Source organism: Nyctereutes procyonoides, unplaced genomic scaffold (assembly GCF_905146905.1).
Source record: "Nyctereutes procyonoides isolate TBG_1078 unplaced genomic scaffold, NYPRO_anot_genome, whole genome shotgun sequence".
Classification (NCBI taxonomy): domain Eukaryota; kingdom Metazoa; phylum Chordata; class Mammalia; order Carnivora; family Canidae; genus Nyctereutes; species Nyctereutes procyonoides.
The window spans coordinates 55,095,927-55,109,313 of NW_026575133.1; the positions used below are offsets into that span (position 1 = coordinate 55,095,927).

At 51.8% G+C, this 13,387-nt stretch overlaps 2 protein-coding genes across 3 annotated transcripts in view; both read left to right on the forward strand.

Moving 5' to 3' along the window:
* EPHX2 (epoxide hydrolase 2) overlaps positions 1 to 631 on the forward strand; it is a 61,389-nt gene extending 60,758 nt beyond the window's left edge. Inside the window, 1 exon segment of the mRNA XM_055346000.1 lies at positions 172 to 631. Coding sequence (XP_055201975.1) covers positions 172 to 250 — 79 coding nt within the window. The 3' untranslated portion in view covers positions 251 to 631.
* Positions 632 to 5,845: 5,214 nt separating this feature from the next.
* Positions 5,846 to 13,387, forward strand: part of LOC129493755 (L-gulonolactone oxidase) — a 32,033-nt gene continuing 24,491 nt past the window's right edge. For both annotated transcript variants that reach the window (XM_055300232.1, XM_055300233.1), the window contains exons 1-4: positions 5,846 to 6,003; positions 6,863 to 6,964; positions 9,371 to 9,496; positions 11,451 to 11,545. In XM_055300232.1, coding sequence (XP_055156207.1) covers positions 6,001 to 6,003; positions 6,863 to 6,964; positions 9,371 to 9,496; positions 11,451 to 11,545 — 326 coding nt within the window. In that variant the 5' untranslated portion in view covers positions 5,846 to 6,000. The remainder of the gene's footprint in view (positions 6,004 to 6,862; positions 6,965 to 9,370; positions 9,497 to 11,450; positions 11,546 to 13,387) is intronic.

A 13,387-nucleotide genomic window follows, 5' to 3' on the forward strand; every position in this document is an offset into this window, starting at 1 on the left:
GGAGATGTGGCGATTGGTGGGGCGGGCGGTCTGGATCCCTCAGTGGAGGTGGGACTTCCTGTTCACCTCCAATAGGGCTTTCTTGGCTTAGCCATTCACTTCTTCACCTCTGCTTTTGCGTGGGGTGAGTAGATCCAACATGTGTGAATCCACCCTTTATTTCCTTTCCAGGCCCACTGAGTTGAATCAGATCCTCATTGAGTGGCTGGAGACTGATGCCAGGGACCCACCAGTGGTCTCGAAGCTGTAGGCTGTGGCACGTGCCAGCCCCCAGCAGCCCTTCCTCTGTTGGCACTGCTCTTGGAACCCAGAGGAGGCCTTCGCAGCATCTCTTATAATCAGCAGTGTCAGTCCAAGGGGGTTTACTGCAAAGAGTGGTTTTCTTTCAATGACGAGATTCAAATCTGACATAATTGTAGATACAGGAAAAATCACCTATGATTCATTCATTCATTTGCTCTAAGGTGCTACTTTAAGAGTGGCTAATGTTTAGAGGGGACAGAATGGGATGGTGAGAGGTGATTTCTCTTTGACTAACCCGTTCATAGTTGGTAGCAAAATCAGCAGTTGATTTGGGAGCATGTCAGCTGAGATTGGAACTCGTTTCTTTAATAAAGCTTAAACAACTGTGGTACTGGTGTTTGTGTTCTGGGAGGAAGGATTGTCTGTCACCTTTGAGTGAACATGTTTCCCTCTGCTCTTGGGTCTACGGGGCACAGCATGATCTAGACCAGCACTGTCCAGTGGAACTTTCTGAGATGAGAGAAGTGGTCTGTTCTGTGCCATCAGATGGAGAAGCCAGCAGCCACTTGTAAGCCATGTGCCCTCTTCCTGCCGTCCAGGCCAATATGCTCCCACACATGCATATGGCCTGAGCACCTGAATGTGGACAGTGGGCATGAGGCTGTGAATTTCTCATTTAGTTTTAATTACACTGTTCAAAGGAATCCATCTAGCCACAAATGATAACATATTTTCTTCATGGTTGTAGACGTTTCTACTCCACCCAATTGTTAACTGTCTGCCCCACGAGCCTGAAAGGCCCATGAGATTGACTGTCTAGCTGATTTGTTCTCGATCCTAATCCAGCAGCAGATGCCTGACATTTTATAGATGCTCATTAGATTTTTGCTGAATGAATCAGAGAATGGAAGCATAGATGGATGGATAATTGAGTTCATTTCAGATTCTTGATTTTGATGTTCTAATGGGTGAGGTGGATAGCCAATTGCATGACTGTGTCCACCATACCAAACCTTGATGGAATAAGACTCTTGGGCACCTGGCTGGCTCAGTCGGGAGAATGTCCAACTCTTGATCTCAGGGTCGTGAGTTCAAGCCCCATATTGGGCATGGAACCTACTATAAAATAGATAAATAGGGGCACCTGGGTAGCTCAGTTGGTTAAGCAACTGCCTTAAGCTCAGGTCATGTTCCCGGGGTCCTGGGATTGCGGCCCACATCAGGTGCTCTGCTAAGTGGGAAGCCTGCTTCTCCCTCTGCTGCTCCCCCTACTTGTGCTCTCTCTTTTTCAAATAAATAAGTAAAATATTAAAATAAATAAATAAATTGTTTAAAAAAGACTCTCATTAAGACTCCCATTAATACCAACTCCCCATTCTCCCTCTCCCCAATACACAGCAACCCCCATTCTACTTTCAGTCTATGAATTTGACTATTCTAACTAATTCCTATAAGTGGAATCATACAATATTTGTCTTTTGGTGATTGGCTTATTTCACTTACTATAAAATCCTTGAGACTCATTTATGTTGTTGTAGCCTGTGTTAGGTATTCCTTCCTTTTGAAGGATGAATAATATTCCATTGTATGGATTTGCCACATTTTGTTTATCTCTTCATCCATTGGTTGACACTTGAGTTACTTCTACCTTTTGGCTATTGTGAATAATGCTGCTATGAATATGGTGTACAAATATCTTTGAGTCTCTGCTTTCAGTTCTTCTGAGTGAATACCCAGAGGTGGAATTGCTAGATCATGTGATAATTCTGTGTTTAATTTTTTGAGAACTCACTAGACTGTTTTTCCAGGGTAGCTGCACCACTTTACATTCCCATAATGATGCAAAGGGTTTTGTTTTTTTTTTTGTTTGTTTTTTTTTTTTTTGCCAACACTTGCTATTTTCTGAGTTTTTGAGAATAGCCATCCTCATGGATGTGAAGTGGTATCTCTCTGTAGTTTTGATTTTCATTTCCCTAATACTTAGTGTTGTTGAGCGTCTTTTCATGTGCTTGTTGGCCATTTGTATATCTCCTTTAGAGAAATGGCTGTTCAAGTCCTTGCCCCATTTTAATCCATGTTTGTTTTCATGTTGAGTTGTAGGAGTTCTTTATATATTGTGGATATCAATCCCTTATAAGATAAATGATTTACAAATATTTTCTCCCATTCCATGGGTTGTAAACTCATTTTAAATCAATTAAAAAATAACTTGCAAGTCTAAAAGGCCTTGGATAAGACCTAATGTGGGTTTCTTATGCAGTTCATGACTCTTTTTCATGATGTTCATGCCAAGCTCCGCCCCCCCAGAATGGGGCAGAATGTATCAGCACTGGACAGTAGGGGTGACTATCTGACTTATGTCAGAATCTCAAAGACAGAAACAATTCTTGGTTTTTGTAAATCAGAGTTAGAAAAGTCCAGAGGAAACCACCTCCATGCCCCAAACAATAGTCTTTTTTGCCAGTTGAATAGATTGAGGAGATGGATATCTGGTCCTTCTCTCCATTAATTATCCTGGATTCAGGTGGAAAAAGAATCCTGAGACACAGAGGACATTAGTGCCATCCCTCTTTGTCTTATGTATTGAGCGAACTTTATGCCCTACATTACATTTTAAAGAGAATGAATGGGACAAAGAAGTAATATCTACAGATGAGAAATCATTAAACTCACTTCCAAGGGTTCACATTACTTCAGAGAAGTGTTAAGTTACCACATACAGATTTTATATTAAGGAGCTCATTCTGATTGATTAACAAGTATGAGTGGAGAAAAGGTCAAAAAACAAGCTTCAGTGACCATTGAAACAGTTACATTAATTTCCCTTGCCAACAAATGTTTGAAAAAAAAATAAGACTCAGCAATTATTGAACTAGCTGAGCCCTTCAGGCAAGAGGAAATAAGCAATAAATTATCAACCTCAACCATGAGATGGTGGCAACAACAGATTGAATTAACTGATACACAGTGTTTTTGCTGATTTTTATATTCATGTCATTTTATGTTTCTCAATAAAGGCAGTTTATAAGATTGATGTGACTGGCTTGTGGGGGTAGGGGAAAAAGCCTTCCATCCAAGGGCAGTCGCAAGAGGTGAAGAAAGAAAACTGCATGATTCCCCAGGCTCTGGGAAATCTCAGCAGGGGAGAGATAGGAGCCCCTGGGGCAGTTCTGAGGTACAGCCCAGCCTACCTGCACCCCACAGCACCTGGCTTCCAGAATGTGTCAGCACAGAATGCATTCACCAAAAGGAGAAACCTTGAGTCTTGACTGTGTTGAATGGGGCATTCAGTGTGGGTGGGAGCAGGACATACTTGGCCTGAAATTTTAGGGACAAACCTTAAGGGTGAGTGGGAAATAAGTTATTTATCAGGGGTAACACCAGGCTAACCCTCGGGGCTCCCCTCATCCCTCAACCCACCTGTCCCCCCTCCGGCTTGATACTCACCCCCATCAGTTGGCTACAGTTCCTGGACCTCCTTCCAGGCCTTTGGAACAATAGCCAACCAGGTGCTTTCTCCACCCTTGAATCCCAAGGCCTCCACCCCCTGTGTCCCTCACCAAGCCCTGCTTTCCCAGGCAGGGAAGCTGAGGTTCTTCGGGGAGGTTCCACCCCCCCCACCCCCCCACCCCCGCCTCCTCTCTGACAGCGGAGCCAGCAGCAGTGGAGTGCACAGGCACTGCCTCTTCTATCAGGGACAGCCCAAGTGAAACAGGCTCAGAGGTGAGAGCCAGGCCCTGCTCTTCTCTCTCGTGAAGGCCTGGGGAGGGGGGGAACCCCAGCCTCAGGAGTTTATAGACTCTGTGCATTAATTTGCTGGGGCTGCCTTAACAAAGTACCACAGACTGAGTGGCTTCAGCAGCAGAGATTTATGTCCTCACGGTTCCGGAGGCTGGAAGTCCGAGATCAAGCGGTCAGCGCAGCTGGGTTCTCCTGAGGCCTCTCTCCTAGGCCTGCAGACGGCTGCCTTTTCCAGGAGCGCCGACATGGCCTTCCTGCTATGTGCCTGTGTCCTACTGTCCTTCTCAGGACACTAGTCGCATTAGATCAGGGCCCGTCCTAATGACCTCATTTTAACTTAATTATCTATCTCTCTCTTTTTTAAGATTTTATTTATTTACTCATGAGAGACACAGAGCGAGAGAGAGAGAGAAGCAGAGACATAGGCAGAGGGAGAAGCAGGCTCCCTGCAGAGAGCCTGATGTGGGACTCGATTCCCAGGACCCCGGGATCACTCCCTGAGTCAAAGGCAGACCCTTAACCGCTGAGCCACCCAGGCATCCCTTAATTATCTCTTTAGAGGCCTTATCTCCAAGTACAGTCACATTCAAAGGTGCTGGGGGTTAAGGCTTCACCACAGGAATTTGGGAGGAACACGGTTCAGCCTATAATAGGGCCCTTCCCACAAAGTTAGCTCCTTTCCGTGGCCCCAGGACTCCTCTCTCTATGACCCAGCTGCTGAGTTGCCATAAAACGCAGTGCCTCCGACTGGCCCTCCCTGGGAGGAGCACACAGCTGCCACCCCCATCTCACACAGGGACATTTGCATCTGGGGCGGGGGTACCATTCACACACGTGCCCTCGACTGCTTGGCAGGAATCCTGGTTTGGGGGATACAGGTGGGACTCTGACACCCCACCCCCCTTCCAGGACTTTTTTTCTGCTTCTCAGACCCCCAGTTCCGCTCCAGCAGCCCAGCCTTTCCTCCTCTCAAACCCCAGGGCTGTTGCTCATGCTTCCTGCTTGGAGAGATCTGAGAAGCCGAGATGCTCAATGACTGATTTGTTTGTTCATTGCACAAATGTGCTTTGGACACTGGCTCTGTGCCAGACACTAGCTAAGGGTTGGCAGTAAGACAGTAGGATCCCCAGAATCCTGCGGCCAGCCAGCTCACAGCTGGGGCAGATGCAAGAGCTTGGGGCCATTTCCAAGTTCCTGTTGTGTCCCCATGCTCCTCATCCAGCAGCTCTAAACTTTTGATGGACCCAGAGAATTAGGCAAACGTGCCCCAACACTATCGAGGAGGAAAACGAGGCCCTCAAGTGTTATCAAGCAAAAAGTATAGATAAGGAACCAGCTCTGTCTGCCCTAAAGCCTAGGGAAGGGAAGGCCTCTGCTAGAAGACTCTGCCTGGACTGAGTGTCCCTTTTCTCCCCTCCCCCCTAACCCCCCACCCCCCACCCCCGTCCTGTCTCCTAGAGTGATGGCTGGCTTCCTGTACTCATCCCCCAAGTCTGACAAGTGGGCTAACTAGCACAGGTGCAGATTCCATTCCATGTGGCGTGCCACGTGTACCCTCCTGCAAGCAGGCACCAAGGGAGGCCCTACACTAAGACCCCCACAAGCCCCCCACATCATAGCCTCCCCTGACCTATGGAATCAAGGACCCAGTTCTGAAGCAGCGGGGTGTTGGGGTTGGGGTCAGAGTGCAAGACACTTCCAGAACAGAGCCGCTACCTCTTAAACTCTGCTCTTCCACCTTCTGCCTGAGAAGGGCCCCCGAGGCAGGGGGCAGGCCTGAGCTGCTGTTTGTATGGGTGGAGCCTGTCGCAACACTGTTTACCCACCTTTGCCAGGGCCCAAAGCCCCTCGGGGTATGCGGTACATCAGAGTCAGCCCTGAGCAGAGGGAGGTCACTGTGCTCCCGTGCTGTGTGCTCCGGGCCCTCGCTCCACCTCGTCCCTGCAGCCCGCTGCCCAGTGCTCTGTCCCCGAGGAAGCCACAGTCAGCCAAGGCCACCGACCCACCCCTGGAGCCATGGTAGGCTAACGCCGCACAGCCCGCCAGCCCGGCAGGCTGCGTCCAGGTTGCGCCCATGAACCAGGCAGGGGAGGACAAAATCAAGTCAGGTCTGGGGCTGCGGGGGGAGGCCACGGGGACCCTCCTGAATTGGACTTTAGGCTTTAGGAGTGGCACTGGGGTGTTGGGGAAAGCTTGGGAGGTGAAAGCCCGGGTTGGACTCCGGTGTCTTCACTTGATTGCTGTGTGTGCTTGGGGAAGTTACTTCACCTCTCTGAGCTTTGGTTTCTGCTCCTGAAAATGGCAATAATATTAACTCTTTCGCGGCATTATTATAAGGTCTAAATAAGGTGTGATATATAGAGGATCTCAGTACAGTGCTCGATACACAGGCTTATCCCTGGGGCTCCCTGCTTCGGCTTCGAGGCCGGGAAGGCTGCCGTGGAGTCTCCCAGACCTGGCCCTCCCTGGCAGGAGAAGCCTGGTGGGAGAGGTGAGAGCCAGCTCCAAGGCCTTCTCGGGCCACCAGGCCAGCTCATGCCACCCCTTCCCCAGTCACCCCCCAAGAGGTGCCCCAGACAGAGCAGGGGCCAGGCGCCCTGAGGCCTGCCCTCTCGGCCTCCGCCCCTGACCCCATCCCTCCTACTAAGAACAGACACACGGTTTCCCGTGCCATCCGCCCCCGTGGCCGCGAGGGGTCCAGGGAGACAAGCCCTGCACGTAGCTGCTCAGCTTCAGAGCTGCCGACGTGTTCCACCTCCCCCCGGGCCCTGAGCGGTGACCGTGACCGGGGCGGAGCAGCCTGGCTCAGCGCCCTGGCCGCAGCCTCCCATCCCACGGCGGCCTCAGCCCTGGCCACCCAGCTCTTCGCCCCTCGCAGGTCCACGGGTACAAAGGAGTCAAGTTCCAGAACTGGGCCAGGACCTATGGCTGCTGCCCAGAAATGTACTTCCAGCCCACGTCCGTGGAGGAGGTCAGAGAGGTGAGTGTCCCTCCAGGGCAGGGAGCGGGGACTTGCTGGGCTAGGAACCCCCCCACCCCCCAAAACGCACCCCCTTCCCAGGATCGCTGGCCAGGGGAGAGCCCCACGAAGGGGGCTGTGTTCCGGGCTCCTGGCCCCCACCTCCCCTGCTGCAGCTCCGGGTTACGGCCCACTGTGCCACCAATGACCGCCAGCCTTTCACCTGCAGCTCAGGCCTCTGCTAGGGGCGCAGAGCTGCCGGCGACTGCCTCCTTGGGGGTCTCGGGGCATCACAGACTGACACGCCCCGAACTCCATTCCCAGTGTTCCGGGGCTCTTTGGTTTCTGACTTCAACGTCTTTCTATCCCTGTCTCTGCATCGGGTACCTGGTCACTCAAACTGGAAGCCAGGAAGTGGTCGCTGTCTTTTCTCTACCCCCTTTTAAAAAAAAAGATTTTATTTATTTATTCATGAGACACAGAGGGAGAGAGAGAGGCAGAGACAGAGGCAGAGGGAGAAGCAGGCTCCATGCGGGGAGCCCGATGCGGGACTCAATCCCAGGACCCTGGGATCACACCCTAAGCCAAAGGCAGACGTTCAACCTCTGAGCCACCCAGGTGTCCCTCTTTTCTTTACTCTTATCTAACATCAGCAAGCCTGGCCCCAGAAGTTTCCAGAATCCATCTCTTTCTCTTCAGCACGGTTGCCACTTTCCATGCCCAGTCCATCCCTTCCTCGCCCACCATGACCTGCGGTGGCCTTGTCCTGGGTCTCCCTGCTTCAATTTTTACTTCCTTGGAATAAAATTTCCTCAGCAGTAAAAGTAGTCATCTTAAAATATAAGTTGGGTTGGGCTACTCTCCTGCTTAAAGCCCTTCAGAGGCTCCCTATTGTTTGTGGAATAAAACCCTGGCTTGACTCCCAACGCCATGTATCACCTGGCCTTGGTTCACCCTTGGTGCATTAGGCAAATCAAACCTTTTCCTACCTCAGGGCCTTTGGACTTGCTATTCCCACCACCAGGAATGCCTGTGCCTTCACTTTTCACAGGGCTAACTCCTTGTCATCCTTCGAGTCTCAGGGTAAAGATGAGCTCCTCAGTGGATTCCCAGACCACCTCATCTGCAGTATGGCCCAGTGTTCTCTGTCTCCGCTCCTTGTTTGTTTCCTTATTGCAAATTTATAATCACTTGCAATTATTCTGTTTCACAGTTGAGTAAACTGAGGCTAATAGAGGCTTTGTAATCTCCCACATTAATAAGGATCAGAGCCAGGATTCACACAGGGATTGTCTGATTCAAAGCTGGGCCCAGGAGAATAAGAGCTCCACTTATGGGGAACGGCACTGACAACAAGGGGGAAGTGAGGAGCATGCCTGGGGAGTCAGCAGAGGGGTCAGGGGTGGGTACAGACATGCCTGGAGGGGATGAGTGGGCCGAGGGCAGAAGAGGAAGGTTGGGAGGGTGGGATCAGAGGGCCTTGAATGCCGAGGTAACTGGCTTCCTTCTGAGCTGAGGGAAAAGCTGTAGGTATGCCATAGGGCCGTATGTCAAGGCCGTTCCTAAGCTGTGTTGACCTACACAACTGAATTCCTAGCAGGCTGAGGCCACCGCAGGCTGACATTTCCCTGGAGGGCTAGCAGGGTCCTAAATCTAGGTTGTGTGGTCAAGGGGGCTCATACAAGATGGTGTTAAACAGACTTCGTTGTTGTAGAGCCTATAGTGTGGAACGTGCCACAGGCACGGTGGGTGGATAAAGGAGCTAGTGAAGACGAGCCCTTCCCCATCTCACTTCCTCATCGAGCCCCTTGTGGTACCTATTGTACGACGAGTGTTCCGTGGACCAGATGTGAGGTTTTTGAGCAGGGACATGCAGGTGAAAGGGAATCCGTTCATTTAAGTGAGACCATGTGTTTATGTATTCATTCAGTGATCACTAGAGACTCATGGGGCTGGGGCTGGGGTAGACACAGGTACCAAGTCAAATTAAGCCACTGTCACCCCCAGGAGCCTCATTCCAGCTTGGGAGGCAGCTGAGCCCGGGTAGGCCAAGAGGAGGAATTGGGACCTTATTCTGAAGGCACTGGGGTGCCCTTGAAAGGTTTCATGTTGGGGAAGAGAATTTTCAGATATGCCCATAGAAGAGCCTTCAGCTGAGGTGGGGAGAGCGCACAGGAACCCCCTATCCATCCAGGATGATCCTTGGTTCTCCATCCCGTTCACCTCCCGGCCCTGCACTCCAGCTCTCTTTCCCAGAGTGGACTGCACAGCAGCCTCCAGCCAGCTGGGGGCCTTGGAGGCCTGGTGGGCGGTGGGGGGCGGGGGGCAAAGCCTAGGCGGCCCACCCCCCTGCAGGCCCTGCAAGGTCTCCAGCCACCTCACCAAGACACCCCCGAGCTGGGCCTGACGCTGGCTTTACCTTGGCAGGTGCTGGCCCTGGCCAGGCAACAGAACAAGCGGGTGAAGGTGGTGGGCGGTGGCCACTCACCCTCGGACATCGCCTGCACGGATGGCTTCATGATCCACATGGGCAAGATGAACCGGGTTCTCCAGGTACTCAGAGCCTTGGCTCCCCCCACCTCTGCTGTTCTTGAGCCCAGCAGCCTCAGCCTCCATCCCAGACCCCAGGGGCCTTAGTCTTGACCCTCAGGCCTGATCCCCTCCCTGTCCCTGAGTCCAAAGTGACAGCCCCCAACCCCACCCCCACCCTGTTTCTGACCCACTCATGATCACCCCTTCACAGAGCCCTGGGCCTGCCCACGCTTCTTGGCAGGTGTGTGCACCTCCTTGTGGCCACTGAGAGGATGGGCCTCCTCCTCTCTACTCCCGAACAAGAATGGCAGGTCAGCCCCCCAAAGATGGACTCACAATCACAAATCCAGGAGGACTTACACTTCACTGGTTTTACATACGGGGGGACAGGATCAGAGAGGATGAGTGCCTTGCCTAGGGTTACACGGCCGATCAGTAGCAGAGCTGGGCACCATCGCAGGAATCTGACCCCAGCCCTGTCCATGCAATTCAGCCCATGCTCCGTGAGTGCCCCCCGCAGGCACCTGCCAGGGAGCAGAGGCCAGACAGGTGCCCGCACGTTAGGAAGACTCCTCACCCGACAGGGCCTTTGAGCTCTAGTTTTGCCAAATAACCTCCTGTCCACCCAGCCCTGCTAGCAGAGGTTCTGGGGTTCTTCTCTCTATTATTTCCTTCTTTGCTCAGGCTGACAGTCTCCATTGTGTTGAAAATGCTCTGGTCAAGATATCAAGTCACAGCAGTAATGAGCTCTGATTGCTAATTAGTGAGGATTGGGCTCCAACAGTCTCCTTCCTGTGAAAGGAGACAATCTGCTCCTACCTCCCTGCGCTGCGGGGGATCTTCTAGTGCCTCTTCTCACACAGGGCAGGAACCTCCTGTCCTCTTCTGGTCCTCAGTCTTTGCCTCAGACCTCCCCGGGGGAGAGTAGGTGGGGAATCTGGACTCCCATCTAGCAAAATCAAGCCCCTATAGGATTAGATCCTTGTCAGTTGGTGACTTTGTGCGCCTCTTGGAATCCCACCTTCCTGGTCTAGGCAGGGTGGGGTTTGGGGAGAGTGCAGTTGGGGCGCTCTGGGTGAACCCCTTCTCTTCCCTGCTCCTCATCTCCCTCTCTTGTGAGAAGAAGGGGTTACAGAGAATACCCTAGCCCCTCCCCTTATCTGTGGTTTTGCTCTGGGGGTCAACCACCATCAGAAAGCAAATGATCCTCCTTCTGACATTATCAGAAGGTCAACAGCCTAATCCTATGTCACAACTCCTAAGTCCTTCACCTCACCTCATCTCATCACGTAGGCATTTTATCATCTCACATCCTTATGAGACAAAAGAGGCTGAGCACAGTACAGTAAGAAATCTTAAGAGAGAGTTCATGTAACTTTTGTGACAGTCTATTGGGGTTTTTTTTGTTTTTTTTTTCCTAAAGATTTTATGTATTTATTCATGAAAGACACAGAGAGAGAGGCAGAGACACAGGCAGAGGGAGAAGCAGTCCCCATGCAGGGAGCCCGATGCAGGACTCAATCTCGGGACTCCAGGATTGTGCCCTGAGCCGAAGGCAGGTGCTAAACCGCTGAGCCACCCAGGGATCCCCTGTGACAGTATATTGTTATAATTGTTCTAGTTTATTTTTAATTAGGGTTGTTACTTTCTGTGCACAATATCTAAACTTTATCATAGGTATGTGTATACAGAAAAAAACCATAGTATATATAAATTTCAGTGTTATCTGTGGTTTCAGGCATTCACTGGGGTGGTCTTGGAATGTATCCCCTGTAGATAAGGGGGGACGGCTGTATTCCCAGAACTCCAGCAAATCCAGGGCCTGCCCACACTCTCTTCAGCTACCTGCAGCAAGTGGTGGCTTGAGCCGATCACAGGCTGGGACAGACAGGTTCATATTCGTGGCAGTATGACTGTTGGGTGGGGACTGGGTTATAGCCTCCCCACCACCACCACCTGTGTTGGTCTCTTGCAGGTGGACACAGAGAAGAAGCAGGTGACTGTGGAGGCCGGCATCCTCCTGGCTGACCTGCACCCACAGCTGGGCAAGCACAGCCTGGCCTTGTCCAAGTAAGAACCACCTCCCCCTTTCCTGGGGGGCTAACACTGCTCACTACCCTCCCCTGGCCGCGGCTGGACACTCAAGGATCTGATGGGAGACAGAGAAATGCTTCCCAGGGTGCACCCCCTCCCTTTCTCTGGACCCCTGTTCTTTCCCCATGGAGTACTTGTCTCCCTGTCCCCCATGAGTTCAGGGACTATTGTGTGATAATAGAAAGAAATAGGCCAGAGATGGGTCAAGTATTAGTACCAGTCTTGTAAAGGGGCAGGAAAACAATGGTTAAATTTTTCTTAAAACTTGCAATGAACAACTGCACAGACCCAGACAGAAGGGTCTGCAGAATAAGCACGGTGGAACGGAAGAGCATGCTGATTGAGCTGCAGGACTTGCTGGTATTCCTATCTCTGTCTGTATTCATCTCTCTATCCAAACGTGGTGTCAGGGACTGCTCAGTTTAATATCAGAGGATTTCCATTGAAACAGGTGTCAAATACAGCCAAAGGATTGAATGTCTAACTGTAGAATATCAACCATTGGAAAAAGATGTGACAGGTGTTTTGGATATTGGACTTGGATATCTCTTTGCAGCTGGAAGCTGCACCCATGGAAGCCTGTGGTTTGTTTTCAAGTGTGGGGGGTCCATTTGCCTTACCTCTCTTATCACAGGCCCTGGGGCAGTGCTACACATTTTCACTCTGGAAACCTATCCTATCCTGTTCCTGCTTCTCCAAAGATCATGGCAACTCCCACATTTGTGAGGAGACTACCATGTGTAGGCCCTCGAGAGGCAGGGATGAATAAAACCCCAAGGAGCACGTTGCAAGGAGCAGACTAACACACAAAATGATAAGCATAATAAAGGACCCTAGGTTCAATGTCAGAGAAGGGTTCAGGACCCTTTAGGGCTCTCAGGGGGCCCCAGGTTCAGCCCTGGCAGACAGGGGGATGAGTGCAAGGGATGAGAATCAGGGAGCCTGCAGGAGGGGCCCCTGGATTGAGTCCTAAATATGACCAGGCATAAACCAGAGAAAAAGAGGAGAGAAGGGATTCAGGCAGAGGGAACAGCATGAGCGAAAGGCCAGGAGGGGGAGAGCGTGCCGGGCATACAGGGGCCTGTGAGCAGATAGTGGGACAGAACCTGTGGCCAATGATGACAGGAAGAGACATGTCCTATTGACTACGGGCATCAGCTTCTGGACTCTGAAGCATCTCTGTGCCCTGTTCATGGTGCGTCTCTGTCCCCACCCTGGGGACCCAGTCCTCAAGTGACTGTCTGCATGGGGCCCTTCTGCCACTCAAAGGGAGTTAGGGTGTCCTATCCTTTGTATCGGTGGGGGGAGCCTGGGTGGACAGCTCTGAGGATGCTGTGGGCACTCCAGGGGTACCTGCGGCTGGGGGGCTGAAGGGGCAAGACCAGAGCTGAGGCAGGCCGCATGCTGGGTGCTTGACAGATGAGGGATATAAGCCTGTTTACAGATGAGGAAACCAGGGTCTGAGGCAAAGTGGCTTACCAAGGCCACACAGCTGGAAACTTCTGGAACACTCCACCACATGGTGAACCAGCGGAGGCCAGACAGCAGCATGGTGTAGACCCCAGCTCCAGAGGCAGATGGCCGAGGAGCAAATCTTGCTGCTTCTACCTCATTCCCACTGTTCGTCCAGTTCCTTGGCCCGTCTGGGCCTCAAGCCTAGAAAACGGGTCTGAGAGCAGGGGGCTCGGAGGACTGGACGAGCTAAAGCTGCCCCACATGACTGCTCAGTCAGCGTCCGCTCGTGCTTACCTTCTGGCTCCGCCGGCGCCTCGCCTCACAGGTTCCAGAGGTGACCTTTCCCCTGGGCGGGCTGTCTCC